The sequence below is a fragment of the Ailuropoda melanoleuca genome, chromosome 10 (assembly GCF_002007445.2).
Source record: "Ailuropoda melanoleuca isolate Jingjing chromosome 10, ASM200744v2, whole genome shotgun sequence".
Taxonomy (NCBI): Eukaryota; Metazoa; Chordata; class Mammalia; order Carnivora; family Ursidae; genus Ailuropoda; species Ailuropoda melanoleuca.
Window position 1 is genome coordinate 46,890,167 of NC_048227.1, and position 19,406 is coordinate 46,909,572.

Genomic DNA, 19,406 nt, shown 5'->3' on the forward strand with positions numbered 1-19,406 from the left:
GTTTATATTTGCTTTTGTTTCCCTTGCCAAGGGAGACATAACTAGAAAAATTTTGCTAAGGGCAATGTCAAAGAGATTGCTATTTTCTTTTAGGGAGAGATATAGTTGCAGGTCTCACATTTAGGTCTTTAATCCATTTTGACTTTATTTTTTGTGTATACTGTGAGAAAGTGGTCCAGTTTCATTTCTTTGCATGTAGCTGTCTAGCTTTACCAGCACCATTTATTGGAGGGTCTTTCTTTTTCCCATTGTATAGCCTTGCCTCCTTTGTTATAGACTGATTGACCATACAGACATGGATTCTGGGCCCCCTGTTCTGTCCCATTCATTTATGTCTCTTATTTTTATACAATACCATACTGTTTTGATTACCACAGCTTTGTGTAGTTTACCTTGAAATCTGGGATTTCAACTTTATTCTTCTTTCACAAGATTGCTTTGGCTCTTTGAGATCTTGTGGTTCTATGCAAATTTTAGGATTATTTGTTTCAGTTCTGTGAAAAATGCTGTTGGTATTTTGATGGAGTTTGCATTGAGTCTGTAGATTGCTTTGGTTAATATGGACATTTCAACAGTATTAATTCTTCCAAACCATGAGCATGGAACATCTTTCCCTTTATTTGTGTCCTCTTTAATTTTTTTCATCAGTGTTTTATAGTTTCAGAGTACAGGTTTTTCACCTCCTGGTTATGTTTATTCTTAAGTGTTTTATCATTTTTGGTGTTATTGTAAACAAAATTGTTTTTTAAATTTCTGCTACTTTGTCATTAATATATAGATTGCAACAGATTTCTGTATATTAATCTTGTATCTTGCAACTTTACTGAATTCACTTATTCTTAGTAATCACATCATGTGCAAATAGTGATAGCTTTACTTCTTGCCAATTTTAATACCTTTTATTTCTTGTCTGATTACTGCAGCTAGGACTTCATACTATATTGAATAAAAATGGTGAAGGTGGACATACTTGTTTCATTCCTGATAGTAGAAAAACTTTGAGTTTTTCACCATTGAGTGGGATGTTAACTGTGTGTTTTTAATACATGGCCATTATTAGGTTATGTTACCTCTAAACCCACTTTGTTGAGAGTTTATTATGAATGGTTGTATTATTATGTCATTTGTTATTTCTGCCTCTATTGAGCTGATCATATGGTTTTTATCCTTTCACTTATTAACGTGATCAATCACCCTGATTGTTTTGTGCATATTGAAACATCCTTGTATCCCTAGAATAAATCCTACTTGATTGTGGTGAATGATCCTTTTCATATATTGTTTAATTCTGTTTGCTGGTATTTTGTTGAGGATTTTGCATCTATGTTCATCAGAAATAATGGCCTCCAGTTTTCTTTCTGTGGGTTGTCTTTGTCTAGTTTTGGTATCAGGATAATGCTGGCCTCATAGAATGAAATTGGACTTTTTATTTCTTCTGTTTTTGGGAATAGTTTGAGAAGAATAAATTTTAACTCTTCCTTAAATATTTGGTAGGATTCACCTGTGAATCCATTGGATTTGGACAGTTTTTTTTTTGTTTTGTTTTGTTTATTAATAGATTGCCAGTTGTGGGATGGGCAGAAGGAGAGGAGGAATCTTAAGCAGGCTCCATGCCCAGAGCAGAACCCATGTGGGGCTTAATCTCATGACTCTGAGATCATGACCTCTGCCAAAATCAAGTTGGATGCTTAACTGACTGAGCCATCCAGAGCCCCTTGTCCCAATTTGTTGGGATGTAGTTTTTCATTATATTCTCTTATAAATCTTTACATTTCTGTAGTGTTGGTTATTTTGCCTTCATTTCTGATTTCATTTATTTGAGCCCTCTCTTTCTTGGATTTGAGTCTGGCTAAAACTTTATCAATTTTTTTTATCTTTTCAAGGAACCAGTTTCTGGTTTCATTGATCTTTTTCTTCTGTTTTTTTTGGTTTTTTTGTTTTTGTCTCTATTTCTGCTCTGAATTTTATCGTTTCCTTCCTTCTATTGTCTTTGGCTATGTTTGTTCTTTTTCTACCTCTTTTTGGTGTGGGTTTGGTTATTTGAGATTTTTCTTGTTCTTGAGATAGGCCTATATTTCCATAAACTTCTAAGAACTGCTTTTTCTGTGTTCCAAAGATTTTAACTGGTGTATTTTCATTTTCATTTGTCTCCGTGTATTTTTTGATTTCCTCTTTGATTTCATCATTGACTCATTCACTGTTTAGTAGCATGTTGTTTAGCTTCATGTATTTATGTTCGTTCCAGATTTTTCTGTTGTAATTGATTTCTAGTTTCATACTATTCTGGTCAAAAGATGCTATATATGATTTTAATCTTAAATTTATTGAGACTGATTTTCTGTGCTATTTCTTGGAGAATGTTGCGTGTGCATTTGAAAAGAACATGTATACTTCTGTTTTCGGATAGAATGTTCTTTATATATCTGTTAATTCCCATCTGGTTTAATGTGTCATTCAGTTATGTTTTCCTCATTGATTTTCTGTCTGGATTATCGATCCATTGATATAAGTATGGTGTTAAAGACCTCTACTATTACTGTAATACTGTCAATTTCTCCATTTCTGTCTGTTAATGTTTGCTTTATATATTTAGGTGCTTCTGTTTTGGGTGTATAGATATTTACAGTCATTATATCTTCTTGTTGGATTGATCCCTTTATCATTATGTAATGCCCTTCTTTGTCTCTTGCTACAGTCTTTGTTTTAAAGTTTATTTTCTCTCATTAGTATTGGTACCACAGCTTGCTTGCTTTTTTTTTTTTTTTCCTTTTCTTTTTGGATAGTGTATGTTTTTCCAGCTCTACTTCACTTTCAGTGTGTGTGTGTGTGTATCTTTAGGTCTGAAGTGAATCTCTTGTTGGCAGAATATAAATGGGTCTTGTTCTGTTATCCATTTAGTAGCCTTGTGTCTTTTGATTTAGTCCATTTACATTTAAATTATTGGTAGGTATGTACTTATTGCCATTTTGTTAATTGTTTTATTGCTGCTGTTTATTTTTTCTCTGTATCTTCTCTTAATTTGGTTTGATGGTTTTCTTTAGTGTTATGCTTGGATTCTGTGTGTGTATGTATCCATTATAGGTTTTAGATTTGTGGTTTCCATTAGTGCATATATAATGCATATTAGTCTATGTTAATGGTTAATTAAATTCAAACACATTCTGAAAGCAATAAATATTTATTCCACCTTTGTTTTATACATATTTTGTCATATATCTTTTTATTTTGTGTATGCCTTGAATGATTTTTGTAAATATAACTGATTTTATTGCTTTTGTGTCTTAACCTCCATACTGGCTTTGTAAATGACTCATCTATTACCTTTGCTATATGTGTGCTTTTACCTGTGAAATTTTCTCTTTAATAATTTTCCTACCTGTAATTATGTCCTCTTTTGATTTGAAAAATTCCATTTATCATGTAAGGCTGGTTTAGTGGTGATGAACTCCTTTAACTTTTGTTTGGAAAACTACTTCTTGTTCTATTCTGAATGATAACCTTGCTGGGTCTTCTTGGTTGAAAGTTTGTTTTCCCCTTTCATCCCTTTGAATATATCATGCCACTTTCTTTTGGCCTGCACAGTTTTGTTTTGTTTTGTTTTAAGATTTTATTTATTTGACAGAGACAGTGAGAGGGAACACAAGCAAGGGGAGTGTGAGAGGGAGAAGCAAGCTTCCTGCCGAGCAGGGAGCCCAAGGCAGGGCTCGATCCCAGGACCCTGGGATCATGACCTGAGCCGAAGACAGACACTTAATGGCTGAGCCACCCAGGTCCCCCATGACCTACACATTTTCTGATGAGAAATCAGCTGATGGCCTTATGGGTTTCCTTTTTATGTAACTGTTTACTTTTCCTCTTGCTGATTTTAAAATTCTCTCTTTATCATTACTTTTTGCCATTTTACTTATTATGTGTCATAGTGTGGACCTTGGGTTCATCTTGTTGGGGACTGTTTCCTTCCCCACATTAGGGAATTTTTCAGCTTTATTTTTTCAAGTAAATTCTCTCACTTCTCTCTTTCCTTTTTCTGTTATCTCAATAATGGGATGTTATTACACTTAGTGATTAGTTTCCTTAACCCATTCTTATTTTTTTATTAGTCTCTTTTCTTTTTGCTCTTCGGCTTAGTTTCCTTCCCATTGCCCTGCCTTCCAGATCACTGATCTGTTCTTCTGCATCCTCTAATCTGTTGTTCCCTCTAAAATATATATAATCTCAGCAGTTGAATTATCTCTGGTTCTTTTTTTTTTTTTAAAGATTTTATTTTTTTATTTATTTTCACAGAGAGCACTCAAGTAGGGGGAGTGGGGGAGGGAGAAGCAGGCTCCCCACCAAGCAAGGAGCCTGGTGTGGGACTCGATCCCAGGACCCTGGGATCATGACCTTAGCCAAAGGCAGATGCCCAACTGACTGAGCCACCCAGGCATCCCAGACTGTTTTTTTTTTTTTAATGCATTTCTGTGTTGACGATCTGAGTTCATCCACTCTTGTCAAATCCAGTGACCATCTTTATGACCATTACTTTGAATTGAATTCTCTATCAGGTATATTTGCTTATCTTTCGTTGAATTCTTTTGATGTGATTCTGTCTTGTTCTTTCATTTGGGACATATTTCTCCAGCTTCTCATTTTGTCTGATTCTCTGTTTGTGTCCATATATTAGGGAGGTCAGTTATGTCTCCTGGTCTTAAAAGTATTGTCTTCTGTAGAAGATGTCCTGTGGTACCTTGTCAATCCCCCCTTTGTCACCAGAAACAGGTGCTCCTGGAGTGTCTCCTCTGCATGCTGTGTGTGCTCTAATATGGCTGAATTGTATTTAATCATATATTCCTTGTCTAATTATTTCAGCATCTGTTTCATATCGGAGTCTGCCTCTGTTGACTGTTTTGTCTCTTGACAGTTTTTTTTTCTTCTTTTTTTTATATGCCTTACACTTTGTTCAACATTGTTGAACATGGGTTATCTTGTGTAGTGATAATAGTGTTTATGTCTGGAACTGTGCTTGCCTTTCTTTCTGCTAAATGTTAAGTTTGAAGTAATGTTTGATATTTTGGAAAGAAACAATGAGTTACTTATATATAAGGGAAGCTATCATAAGCTCTGTTTAGTTAAATGTCTCCTAATTTACTTGCCATTATCTTTTCATTATCATCTTTGTAATTACTTTTGGGGGTCTTATTCTATGTAAGGTATTCTCTATACTTCTTAAAACACACTTTTAGGGAATGAAGTGAACTTATCCCCATTTTACATATGGAAACTTAAGTAAAATTAAAGATAAACACCTATCAAATAATGGAATGGGAGCTTGATTCTCCAGGTCTGTCTGATTTCATAACTTCTGTTCTTAACTATTACCCTGTTCAGATTCATCATTTGACAAGGAAGGAAGGAAGGAAAAGAAAAGAAAGAAGAAAGAAAGAGGAAGAAGGGAAGAAAGAAAAAGGAAAGGGAAGAAGGGAAGAAAGAAAAAGGAAAGGGAAGAAGGGAAGAAAGAGAAGGGAAGAAAGAAGGGAAGAAAGAAAGAAGGAAGTGAGGGGAAAAGAAAAGATTGGTTATCACATATATTGAAGTCCCTGTGATATGTGCTATGGAGGGACAACATGATCAATGTGACATCTGCATTTCATAAAATCATGTTAAGACAACACGATCAATGTGACATCTGCATTTCATAAAATGGCTCAGTCAGTTAAGTTTCTGACTCTTGGTTTCAGTTCAGGTCGTGATCTCATGGGTCATGAGATTGAGCCCCTTGTTGGGCTCTGACCTTCTCCCTCTGCCCTTCCCCCCACTTGTGCATGCTGCCTTGCGTTCTCTAAAGTAAATAAATAAATCTTTTAAAAAATAATAAAATGAAATGCTAATAGTCTAAGAATAGACCTCAAAGAATATCCTTTTTCACTACACAATTGAAATACTAGAAATATGTAGTAATTTTATAAATGATACTTAGTTTATGTGTGTTAGAGAAACCTCTGGTTGCTGTGATGATTCATAACCATTGCAAGTGGTCCAGCCCTCCTCATGAGGAGGACCATCAATGTCTTGTTTCCCAGGCCATTACTTATTCAGAACTCATGAGTGAGATAGTCCAAAAGATACTGTACAAAGATAAATTAGATTGTGGAGCACAGTATGGAGATAGAATTAGACATTTGGAAATGATAATTTGATACAATAAAAAGCTGAAAGAAGGTAATAATGTAGAACAAAGAACATTCTCCTCAAGCCTTAGAGTATAACCAGGAATAAGGAGGATAAGGAGGAAGAAAAATCAGTAGACAAGAATGAAATGTTTAGGGTATTAGGAGAATCAACAATCTAACAATTCTGTCCAATAGAACTTTCTGTGATAATGAAAATGTTCTGTATCTGTGTTGTTCAATACAGAAGAAAATACTGGTCACCTTAAAGCTAGAGAATTTCCCAAGCATTGTCAACCTGGGACTTAATTCACTGGTTTTGATGGTTGGTTTATTTCTGTCAGTTATGTTTTGGGAAAACTGACTTTCTTGCTCATTTACTTCTCCTCATGTTTTTGCCTCAATTTGGAGAGGTAATTCCTTACTCTCCAGCTCTTTGGCTTTAAGAAATTTTTTGTAATCCATATTTTATTTAACAATTTTTTTCATGGAAATGTTAGCCTGTGTAACCTAATCTATTAGAAACAGGAATCTTCTCTTTTGAATTTCATGGAAGAGTGCTATGCTTACAATTTTCCTAGGCTTCATGACATAATCTTTCTTTTATATGTTTCTCCTCTACTATTTTGTTTCAACTTTGTGGGTTTTTTTTTAAATTTTTTGCAGGATTCATAAATTTCATGTTGAGAATTTTTTTTACTGTGACTCTCCATTGGTATTGTTCTTTTTAGAAGCTAGGCTAGTAGGTACCTTAGATGTTTGAGCAGTTGTTTCCAGACACTTTTCTTACTAGCACTTTTCTCTATATAATAGACTCCCTTCATCGCTAGCCATAAGCTTCCCTAAAGCACCTCATGTATTATAGATTATTTTTTCTACCTCTTGTGTTCTTATTGCTATTCTTATTTTCAGAGTGGATAGAGAACATAGACATCTTTTTTTTCCTGTAAACTTTAAATGAAAGTTCTGTTTTGTTTCTCTGGATAGGGCTGCTCTGTACATGGCAGGTCTACTATAAGTTTTAATCTTATAATTTAGTTCTCTGCCAGTTTCTAACCTTGCAGTTACTTTATTTCCACATGCATCTCTTTCGGTACCATTGTATTTCTCTCCATGCCTTAAAGAGTGTGTTGGTTGATTTAGAAATAAGTAGAATTTTCCTAATAGCCTCTTATTTTTTTTATTTAATAGGGTTTGAATTAGTTGATTTCAAATATTCCTTCAAAGTCAGTGATTTTTTTTTTTTTGCAGGCTTATGTTTCTAAAACTTATTTTGTAATGTATCATTTCGAAAGTAAGTAAGTACTACAGGGAGAAACTGTGATCTTTTTTCTTGAATCTTCATAATTGCCCCAAATTAGTAGCATCCATGGTATCTCCAGTAGGTGAATGGATAAAATGTGGTACATCCATGCAATGAGTTGTCATGCAACAGTAAAAAGAATGATCTATAAATCCACAAAAAGACATAAATGAACCTTAATTGTGTCTTGCTAAATGTAAGAAGCCAGTCTGAAAAAGTTACTGTCATGATTCCACCTATGTAGCATTGTGGAAAAGACAAAACAATAGAAATACTGAAAAGATCAATTATTATCCAGGGGATTGAGGGAGTGAGGGAGGAGGGATGAATAGTTGGATGTCAGATGGTTTTGAGGTCTGTAAAACTATTCTACATGATACTGTAATGGTGGGTACATATGCTTTTGTCAGAAGTGATACAACTGTACACCACAAAGAGTGAACCCTAATGTATATTGTGGGCTTTGGTTAATAATGCTGTATCAATATTGGTTCATCATGTGCAACAAACATGCCACATTAATGCAGCATATTAACAAGAACCATATGTGGGTTGGGGAAGGGGTGTGTAAGAGGAGAATATATGGAAACTACTTTCTGTGCAATTTTTCTGTAAACCCAATCTGGAAAGTAAAACCTATTAACTAAATACATTCATACTTGATAAAGAGTCCATAGGTAGTATCTAAGTAAAGTGAGTAAAGTACCAAAACAACAACCTATATGAGAATGTGTTTCTTTTCTGTAAACAGTTTGGTCTTATTCTGCCTTCTTAATTTATTTATTTTTTTTTAGAATACCTCCAGTCACTCCTGTTCCTGTATTTATTTTTCTTTCTGCTCTTTTCTATTAGGTGTACTAGCCCTATCTTGGTACCCACCTGGTACAAATGATGAGAATGGAGAAAATACTGATGACTTGGTACCGACTATTTTGGATAAAGCTCATAAATATAATCTGAAGGTATTTAACTTTATTTTTTTTGAGATATCATTGACATATAACATATTAGTTTCAGGTGTTCCACATAATGATCTAGTGTGTTTGTGAAATGATAATCACAGTAAGTCTAGTTAACATTCATCACACAATTACAAATTATTTTTGTGTGTGTTAAGAATTTATAAGATGTATTCTTTTAGTGGCTTTCAAATGTATCACACGATGTTAACTATAGTCACTATGCTGTACATTATATGCCTAGGTCTTTTTTTATTTTATGACTAGAAATTTGTACTTTTTAACCATCTTCACCCATTTCACCCCCTCCTCAGACAACCATGCATATGTTATCTGTATCTATGAGGTTTTTTTTTTTTTAATTACACACTTAAGTGAGATCATAGGATATTTGTCTTTGTCTGACAGACTTATTTCACATAGCATAATGTCCTCAAGGTCCATCTATGTTGTAGCAAATAACGAGATTTCCTTCTTTTTGTGGCAGAATAGTACTTGCCTTGTATACATACCACATTTTCTCTATCCACCCACTAATGGACATTTAGGTTACATCCATTCCTTGGCTATTGTAAATACAGGCACACCTCATTTCGTTGTGCTTAGATTTTGTGCTTTGCAGATACTACATTTTTTAAAAAATTGAAGTTTTGTGGCAACCCTGCATATAGCAAATATATTAGTACTATTTTTCCAACAGCGTTTGCTTCATGTTCTGTGTCACATTTTGGTAATTCTCACAGTATTTCAAACTTCTTCATTATATTTGTTAAGGTGATCTGTGATGAGTGATTATGACTTGCTGAAAGATCAAATGATGGTTAGCGTGTTTTAGCAATAAACTACCTTTTAATTAAGACACATATATCGCTTTTTAGACATAATGCTATTGCAAACTTAACAGACTACAGTGTAGTATAAGCTGAACTATTTTATACACTGGGAAACCAAAAAAATCATTTGACTCACTTTTTTGCAGTATTCACTTTATTTTGATGGTCTGGAACTGAACCTGTAATGTCTCTGAGGTTTGCTTATAATTGTGCAGTAAGCATCAGTATTTTTTTTCAAACTTGTTTTTGTTTCCTTTGGATAAATACCAGAAAGGGAATTGCCAGATCATATGGTAGTTTTGTTTTTATTTTTTAGAGTACTTCCATAGTGTTTTCTATAGTGGCCCCATTAATTTATATTCCCACCAACAGTGCGCAAGGGTTCCCTTTTCTTCCCATCCTCTCCAACACTTGATATTTCTTAAAGATTGATTTATTTTAGAGAAGGAGGGCATGTGTGTGCCTGAGTGGGGCTAGGAGCAGAGGGAGAGAAAGGGAGAGTATCTCAATCAGACTCCACATTGAGCACAGAGCCTGATGTGGTACTTGATCCCACGACCCTGAGATCATGACTTGGCCAAAACCAAGAGTTGGATGCTCAACTGACTGAGCCACCCACATACTCCCAAAACTGGTTATTTCTTGTCTTTTTGATAATAGCGGTACTATTGTGAGGTGTTGTGAGGTGTATCTCATTGTGGTTTGATTTGCATTTCCCTGATAATTAGTGAGGATGAGCATCTTTTCAGGTACCTGTTGGCCATCTGGATATCTTCTTAGGAAGAATATTCAGAACTTCTGCCCCTTTTTAAATTGGATTGTATGTTTTTTAAATTGATTTTGGATATTAACTCCTTATCAAATATATGATATGCAAATATTTTCTCCCATTTGTTAGGTTGCCTTTCACTTTGCTGTGCAGAAACTTTTTCGTTTGATGTAGTCCCACTTGTTTATTTTTGCTTTTGTTGCCTTTGCTTTATGGTTTCAAATCCAAAAAATCATCACTAAGACCTTTGTGAAGGAGCTTATCACCTGTGTTGTCTTCCAAAAGTTTTATACTTTCTAGGCTTATGTTTTAAGATTTTAATCCATTTTGAGTTAGTTTTGTGTATGGTGTAATTTAGTGGTTCAGTTTCTTTTCTTTCTTTGTTTTCTTTTTTCTTTTTTTTTTTTTTTTCATGTAGCTGTCCAGTTTCCCAATATGATTTATTGAAGAGACTGGCCTTTCCCCATTGTGTATTCTTGTCTCTGCTGTTGAAGATTAATTGACGATATCTGCTTGGGTTTTTCTGGCGGGGAAAGGAGTCTTTCTGTTCTGTGTGTTCCACTGATCTGTGTCTGGTTTTGGTTTTTTTCTTTGTGTTTTTGCCAATACCATACTGTTTGGATTACTGTAGCTTTTGTAATATAATTTGAAATTAGAGACCTTGATGCTTCCAGGTTTGTTTTTCTCACGATTGCTTTGGTTCTGTCTTTTTCCATACAAATTTTAGAATGAGTTGTTCCATTTCTGTTGAAAATGTCTTTGGAATATTAACAGGGATTGTATTGAATGTATACATTGCTTTGTGTAGTATGGACTTTTTTTTTTTTAAGATTTTATTTATTTGAGGGATAGAGTGAGCAAGAGAGAGAGACCACATGAGCAGGGGCAGAGGGGGAGGAAGAAGCAGACTCCCCGCTGAGCAGGGAGCCCAAGCCTGGGCTGCATCCCAGGACTCTGGGATCGTGACCTGAGCCAAAGGCAGACATTTAACCAACTGAGCCACCCAGGTGTCCCTAGTATGGACATTTTAACAATATTATTTCTTTTAGTTTATGAGAATGGCATATCTTTCCATTTGTGTTTTCTTCACTTTGTTTTCATTAGTGTCTTTTACTTGTCAGTGTCCAGATCTTTCACCTTCTTGGTAAAATTTATTCTTTGGTATTTTATTATTTTTGATGCTGTTTTAAATGCGATTTTCTTTATTTCTCTGTTAGCTCATTATTAATGAATAGAAATACCAACAATTTCATATACTGATTTTATATCCTGCGACTTTACTAAATTTTGTATTCTGCAACTTTACTAAATTAAAATAAAACAATAGTTTAACAGTTTTTTGATGAAGTTTTAGAGTTTTCTATGTCATATGTCATCTGTAAAAATTAGTTTTGTTTCTTCCTTTGTAATTTGCATTCCTTATATTTCTTTTTCTTGCACTGTTGCTCTGCCTGGGAATCCCAATACTATGTTGAATAAAAGTGGTGAGAGTGGGCATCCTTATGTTGTTCGTGATCTTAGAGGAAAATACATTATTTCTCCATTGGGTATGATGTTAGCTGGGGGCTTGTCATATACAGCCTTTGCTACGTTGAGGTACATTTCCTCTATACCCACTTTGTTGAGAGTTTTACCATAAATGGATGCTGAATTTTGTTGAATGCTTTTTTTCTCCATCTATTGAGATGATATGCTTTTTATTCTTAATGTGTTTCACATTGACTGATTTGCTGATGTTAAACCATTCTTGCGTTCCTGGAATAAATCCCATTTAATCATGGTATATATGATCTCTTTAATGTATTGTTGAATTCAGTTTATTAATATTTTATTGAAGATTTTGGCTTCTCTGTCCCTCATGATTGTGGGTTGCTGCACTGATAGTGGGGTTTATGGTTAGATTGTGCCTCAACCTGTCCTTTACATTTCAACATGGGTTTTTTTCTTGTTAGCCTGATATATGGAAGTAACTCAGCTACTTTTTGGATTTCTTACAGAGGAAATTATTCTGTACATAGTTGTAGATTTGGTATATCCATGGGAGGAGGTGAGTTAAGGATCCTCCTATGTCACCTTCTGAACATAGTTCATTTTATTATCAAGCTACTCATAAGTTAATTCTTTTGGACATAAGGATATTAGTTTTTGGAATAGTTATTTTTATAAAAATGTGAAAATATGAATGAGAATATTTTCTAATACTGTATTTTTTCATAAAAAGTTTCTATCATGAATTCCAAAACTTGGGTACATTACAATTTATTAAAGATCTCTTACTATTTCATATACATATGTTACATTCGTTTACTTATTGTTTACTTAATGGGAAAGGATTGAAATGTTCTTTTATGAAGGTAACATAGTAATTAGATTTAGATGTTTAAATATCTTAGATGTCAAAGAGGTACTAAAAGCAAGTGGTATTAACCATGTGAATTTAAGTATTTATAAAGTAATTGGAAAACAAACTGCCACTCAAAAATTTGTCAAAATCTGATATTTACTTAAGCCAGATTTAACACATATACCACCCCCAACACACATATATACCTATTTATGTACATATAAGATTCAGGTGAAAGTCTGAGGACAGCTTTAAGACCAAGTATATTCCTTTTTTTTTTTTTTAATTTTATTTATTTGTCAGAGAGAGCAAGCACAAGCAGGGGGAACAGAAAGCAGATAGAGAAGCAGGCTCCCTGCTGAGCAGAGAGCCTGATGTGGGACTTGATCCCAGGACACTAGGATCATGACCTGAGCCAAAGGCAGACGCTTGACCAACTGAACCACCCAGGTGTCCCAGACCATATATATTCTACCCATATATTAAAGTGTGTTAGAAATGGGGGAAATTTTTTCACAGTGTAAGGTTTTATTTCTTTGGGAAATTAATGAATCATGGAAACAAATAGAAATGATGATTAAAAGGATTTCAGTAGCCCTGCAAAGGAAAATTTTATACTAAATAGCAAGAGTATAAGCATTGCTTTTATCCACAGATACTTTTCAAAAATTGGTTGTGTAGTAGGTGGCAACATTAATCATAATAAATTCATAAGAACTATAACCATAGATTCTGCATTCTTTGGGCATATTCAGTATAACTAAACAACAATTAAAGCCAAATGAAACATTTAAAAGGTATCAAATTTTAAAAATTTTAATTGTAAAATTCTAATTAAAATAACACTTGAAAAATCAAGAGTGAAAATTAAGATGATATAAAAATAAATAGCACTGAGAAAATTTCTGCATTATTAAGACTAGTGGGATAGCGATAATAAACTAAAAGGGGGAGGAGGAATTAATAAGGATGAAGTAAGCAATTAAATAGAATACAAAACTTTCAAATCAGTAGCCTGGATAAATCCATCATTTTTTTTCACTTACAAAATAGAAAAGTGACTCATGAGATTAAAAAAGGAAAAAAATAGAGGAAATATATCAAAAATTAAAAGGGAATATACCCATAGATGCAGAAGAGAGTTTAGATTTTATATCACCATACTTAAAATGTATAAGAAATGGGCCATTTTCTTAGAAAATACAAATAAAAACAAATTTATGTGCAGACAGGAGTTTAAATAATCTGAATTGACTTGTATCCTAGAAAAAAGTTCTGAAAGTTTATTGAACATGTCTTCCCAGAACATCAGATTTCACCTGACACTTCTAGTCAGCCTATGAGAAAAACAGATTCTTATGTTACTGAAATATGATGGAAAGTTTATTGATTGTCTATTGCTACATGACAGATTACCCTAAATTCTGTAGTGTAAAGCAACAAGCCAGTATTATCTCACCCATTGTCTGAAAATTGAGAATCTGGAAGTGGCTTAACCTGGTGGGTCTGGTCAGGCTTTCCCAAGAGGTTATAGTCAGTCTTTTTACTGGTGCTGCAGTTAATCCGAAGGCTGTAGGATCCTTCCAAGCTTTCTCATGTAAGGGTTAACAGGCCTCTGTTCCTGTCAGCTATTGGAATGGGCGTTTTGGTGCTTTTAAGCCTCTCCACAGAGCTACCTGAGTCTCGTTAAGACATGGCAGCTAGTTTCCCCATAGTGAATGAGAGAGTCCACTGGAGAAGCTGCAGTGTTTTCTTGACCTAATCTTAGAAGTGACTATCACTTTTGCCCTATTCTGTTGGTTTATCTACTCAATAAACCAACCAAACAAGTATAGCATGAGGAAGATTGAAAGAGTGGGGGCCGCTGGTGGCTCAGTCAGTTAAGCGTCTGCCTTCAGCTAGGGTCATGATCTCAGGGTCCTGGGTTTGAGCCCCGAGTCAGTCTCCCTGCTCAGGGGGGAGTCTGTCTGCCCTTCCCTCCCTATTCATGCACTCTCTCTCTCTCTCCCAAATAAATAAAAAATCTTAAAAGATTTATAGACTGATCTTACTAATGAAAATATGTGCAAAATTTCTAAAGTGCTTATTAACAAGAATCTAAGAATGGTTTCAGGAGTATGAAATCTGAATCCAAATCTCTGCATACAGTCCCGGGTCAACCACTTATAAGAACTATGTAACTCTTATGCCTCAGTTTTCTCATTTCTCAAATGGAGGAAGTACATTTTGTACTTTACAGAGCGGTTATGAAGATTACATGAGGCAATATATGAAAAATACTCAGTGTCTGGCACACAGTAAGCACTATATTGTTAAGTAAATAAAAATTATTTGCTGGAGATAAAATATCATCTTAACAGGTACTGAAATTTCAAGGAAATTAAAATTCATTAATCTATTAATGTGAGTTCTATAACTTGATAGATGAGGTATTTTACTAACCTATATCAAACACTGTCTTTTTTCTTTTAAGATTTTATTTATTTATTAGAGCATGAGCAGGGGGAGGGGCAGAGGGAGAAGCAGACTCCTCACTGAGCGGGGAGCTGGATGGCTAGATCCCAGGACTCTGAGATCATGACGTGAGCTGAAAGGCAGATGCTTAACCAATTAAGTCACCCAGGCGCCCCTCAAACACCATCCTTAATGGAAAAACAGTGGTATCGTGCTTGTTAAACCAAGATCAATAAAGAATCCCCTCTGTCATCAGTATTATTTAATATTGTTATAGAGATTCTTTTTAACATTTCATTTATTTGACACAGAGAGAGAGAGAGAGAGAGAGAGAGAGAGAATGCATGTAGAAGCAGTGGGGAGAGGCAGAGGAGAAGCAGACTCCCTGCTGAGCAAGGAGCCCAATGCAGGGCTGGATTCCATGACCCTGGGATCGTGACCCAAGCTGAAGGCAGACGCTTAACCAACTGAGCCACCCAGGCGCCCTGTTATAGAGATTCTGAACAAATCACTTTAACTAAAAAATACAAAAAGAAAAAAATGTTCTAAGTAAAATTACCATTCTTTGCAAATGGAAAATACCTATGAAACTCATGAGAAGTATCTAAAAACTTGTATGTAATGAGTACAGTAAGGTGGTTGAAACCAAAGAATATGAGTCAATAGGATTCCTATATTAACGGGAAAAAATGGAAAAAATGTACACTGAAAATAGTATAGAAGTAGATATACAAAGAAGTCTTTGGCACTTCATGAAAGCATATAAGACTTGAATAAATGGAAAAACATGAATTTAATGTGAAGATTCAAAATTGTCATGTGGCCATTCTTTCGATCATTTGTATTTTTTATATATGTGTGTATATATATATATACATGTGTGTATATATATATATATATTTTTTTAAAGATTTTATCCACTCGTTAGAGAGTGAGCATGCGAGCATGAGTGATGGGGAAGGAGCAAAGGGAGACGGAGAAGCAGGCTCCCTGCTGAGCAGGAAGCCCGATTTGGGGCTCCATCCTAAGACCCCAAGATCATGACCTGAGCCGAAGGCAGATGTTTCATCAGCTGAGCCACCTAGGTGCCCCTATATTTTATATTTTAATATAATTTATAAATTTAATGTAATCCCAGTGAAAAATTCTGATGAAATTTTAAATGCAGAATTTAACCACCTAATCCTAAAGTTTATAAATAAGTTAGAAAAAAGTAAGACTTTTAGGGGCACCTGAGTGACTCGGTTAAGCGGCTGACTTTGACTTGGGTTATGATCTCAGGGTCATCCTGAGATTGAGGGCTCTGGGCTCAGTGGAATTCTGTTTTTCCCTCCCCCTTTGCCCCTCCCCTGCTCATGCTCCCTGCATGAGCTCTCTCTCTAAAAAATAATTTTATTTTTTTTAAAGATTTTATTTTTTTATTTATTCGACAGAGATAGAGACAGCCAGCGAGAGAGGGAACACAAGCAGGGGGAGTGGGAGAGGAAGAAGCAGGCTCATAGCAGAGGAGCCTGATGTGGGGCTCGATCCCATAACGTCGGGATCACGCCCTGAGCCGAAGGCAGACGCTTAACCACTGTGCCACCCAGGCGCCCCTAAAAAATAATTTTTTAAGATTTTATTTATTTACTTGACAGAGTGAGAGGGAGAAGCAGACTAATGTGAGACTTGATCCTAGGACCCTGGGATCATGACCTGAGCTGAAGGCAGAAGGTTGACCAACTGAGCCACTCAAGCAGCTTTTTAAAAAAAATTTTTTAAAGATTTTATTTAAAATATAAGATCTTAAAAAAAGACTTTAAAAAATGTTAATTAATGAAGGGAAAACTTGTTTTTCCAAATAATGCAATGTTCTATAAAATGACAGATATTAGGAGTATGGCATTAGTGCTAGTATACAGAAAGAGATCAATGAAACAATCCAGAAACAAAGCACTTTATATGAGATTCGAGTATATAATTCAAGAATTGTTTAGAATGAAGTGTAAAAGGAATGTTTATTAATAATGTGGTTTTCATAATACTGGTTTAGTTTTTTTGCATTATCCGTTCTACTGTTCTTGTCCTTAAGCAATAATTTTCATGTCTAATAATTCTTAGATTGCTCATTTTTATTACTGTTTTTTAAGGTAGTATGCTAGCAAATCTTAATGAAAATGTGAATCAGAGTATCTTTTCACTAGTGGCTATTTATTCTGAATTTTCAGGTTGTTACCACTCTTAAAAAATCACTGAGGGTTTTTATTTGCTCTGAAATGTCTTGAAGTTTATATATCCTAATGGAAGACAGGCTGGTTTGTCCAGTACAGGTAAACCAAGTGAGGTGTTTAAGAGATGGTGTGAAATATTTATTTCCAAATAAAGATCTGAAAAATTAGTTTTAATACCTCTTTTGCAGCTTAAAGATTCAGTAACTTATCAGGGGGTAGAACTAGAACTCTAGTGAAACAGGATCAGCTAAATAGGCAAGTTCTTTTTTTTTTTTTTTTCTTTTTTCCTTCCCCATTCCTGTCCATAAAGCCGCCTTTTTCTACTTTATAATCCTAAACCTCTTAAGGCAGCAGCATCTCCTAAATTAGCTGACTGGAAAGAGCTGTCATTTGCCATGTCTGCCAGTACCATTCAGTAAGCTCTCATTGGCATTTGAAATCTGCAAATACACAGACCTTGCAAATTCTGGCACCAGGTGTGAAACTGGATAAGTCATATGATTTATCTTCCACAAAACAGGTCCAACGGCCATTCTTCTGTCCATGTAATTATAGGTACTGTAATCCTGGGAGATGAGAGGGAAGAGGCCTTCACAACTCAAGAAAGCTGGCTTTTTAGTATGTACTTTCAGGAGTTTAAAGGTAAAGTGAGGATGTTCTGATGCATGAGGATAGGTTTGGTTTTCTCCTGTTTAAGAAAGTTTGGCAAAGATATCTGATTGCTAACATACTTGGTCTCTCTATGCTTCAGCTTTTTTATCTAATGATCAGAAACATTTGGAGCCAGACAGGCTAATATTTTACAAAATGTTTAGGATAATTTCTTGGCCCTGTGTCTGGGGAGCAAGCAACTATGCAGTGCTTACAAAAATAGACCAGGAACTATGAGAATGGAGTTATCTCAGTTCTGGTATTTTGTGTTAGTTACTTCATCTTGGATTATCTTCCTCATTCACAAAATGACAGGATGAAACCATAAGATGGTTTTATTTATTGGATTTTTGTGTGATTTCTGTAGTGTTGTTGAGCAGGTGTTTCTTATAATTAGTGTTTTTATCCTGTTTTTGTAAAGAATGGAAACTTTGCCTGCTAATACAAAGAAAAGTTGATGCTTAAGTAATGACTGTAACTTTCTAAAATTAAAGTTCTAAGGCAATGATAGAAGAAATGAATAATATTGTGAGTTCTGTGCTAATAAACTGGGGCCTACAATGTGCATAACTTATCACACCTGAAACTTTGAGTAAAATAAGTGGGTTTATTAGTTAACACCTCTTTTTGTCCTTGCTAATTTTCAGCACAATGAAATAATCTCCTCTTTTCTACAGTCTGGTTGGTACATAGTTGCTTAGCCCCCCTTCCTGCCAAAAAAGCAGCCCATCAAATTAGCAATTTTATTTTTAAAATATTCTAATAGTTTTTTAAAAATATTCAAATAGTTTTAATGTATTCTATTCAGTCTTCATTGGATATAACTAATCATTCTTTCCTTGGGTTTTAAACTCTTCCCTTTCTATTTTTGGAGGTGAAAATGTTTTTCCTTTATTTTCATTCTTTTTTTGGTTCAAGGATAGAGAGTTTGTTAAGAAACGAGTTTGTCTCACAGTTAAGCTTTTGTCATAGCTTATTAGTTTTGATTACATAATGGTTTAACTAGTATTAGTGACTAAGTACTTTGCAATTTTTATTTATTAACTTCAACCAAGTCATTTTAGGTGAGTGCTTTTAAGTCAAACAAATGAGCAAGAATAACAAAAATGTTTGACACTTTAGTTCTTTGTTTTGCTTTATTTTTAGCAAACGTGGACTAATTAATTCTTGAGGGGGGCAGAGTAAATGGGTAAAGCAAAATATAAATTGAGCTTTTTTCAAAGAGATTTAGATATCTGCTCTTTGATATATTTGTTAGCATATTCATTGAAACAAGGGTTGTTGTAGCATCTTTTAACCATAATAAAAATCAGAACTGGACCTTTTCCACTGTGTCTGTGCTGTCCTCCTGTATCTTTGAGAACACAGCAGGGAGGGGCTCTCCTGGGTGGTCAGCAGGTTCAGCATCGGACTCTTGATTTTGGCTCAGGTCATGATCTCAGGGTCTTGAGATGGAGCCTCCTGTGGGGCTCCCCGCTTAGTGGGGAGTCTGCTGCTCTCCCCCTTTCTCTTTCCCTACCGCCCTGCCCCTTCCTCCCGTTTGAATTCTCTAAAATAAATAAACTTAAAAAAAAAAAAAAAGAGCACAGCACCAAAATAGTGTTTGACTGCACATTTTGGTAGATCGTATCATTGTTTAGTCAGTAGTCCTTTGTCCCTTCTGCTATGGAAAAGAGTGAGTGTATCTCCTGACCCGTTGATGTTGGCCTAGGCCTCATGGCTGGCTTTGGCAAGATG

At 34.9% G+C, this 19,406-nt stretch overlaps 1 protein-coding gene across 2 annotated transcripts in view; it reads left to right on the forward strand.

Annotated features, from left to right (window-relative positions):
• MANEA (mannosidase endo-alpha) overlaps nucleotides 1-19,406 on the forward strand; it is a 69,548-nt gene that overhangs the window by 31,941 nt on the left and 18,201 nt on the right. For both annotated transcript variants that reach the window (XM_002929380.4, XM_011237406.3), the window contains exon 3: nucleotides 8,302-8,411. In XM_002929380.4, coding sequence (XP_002929426.1) covers nucleotides 8,302-8,411 — 110 coding nt within the window. The remainder of the gene's footprint in view (nucleotides 1-8,301; nucleotides 8,412-19,406) is intronic.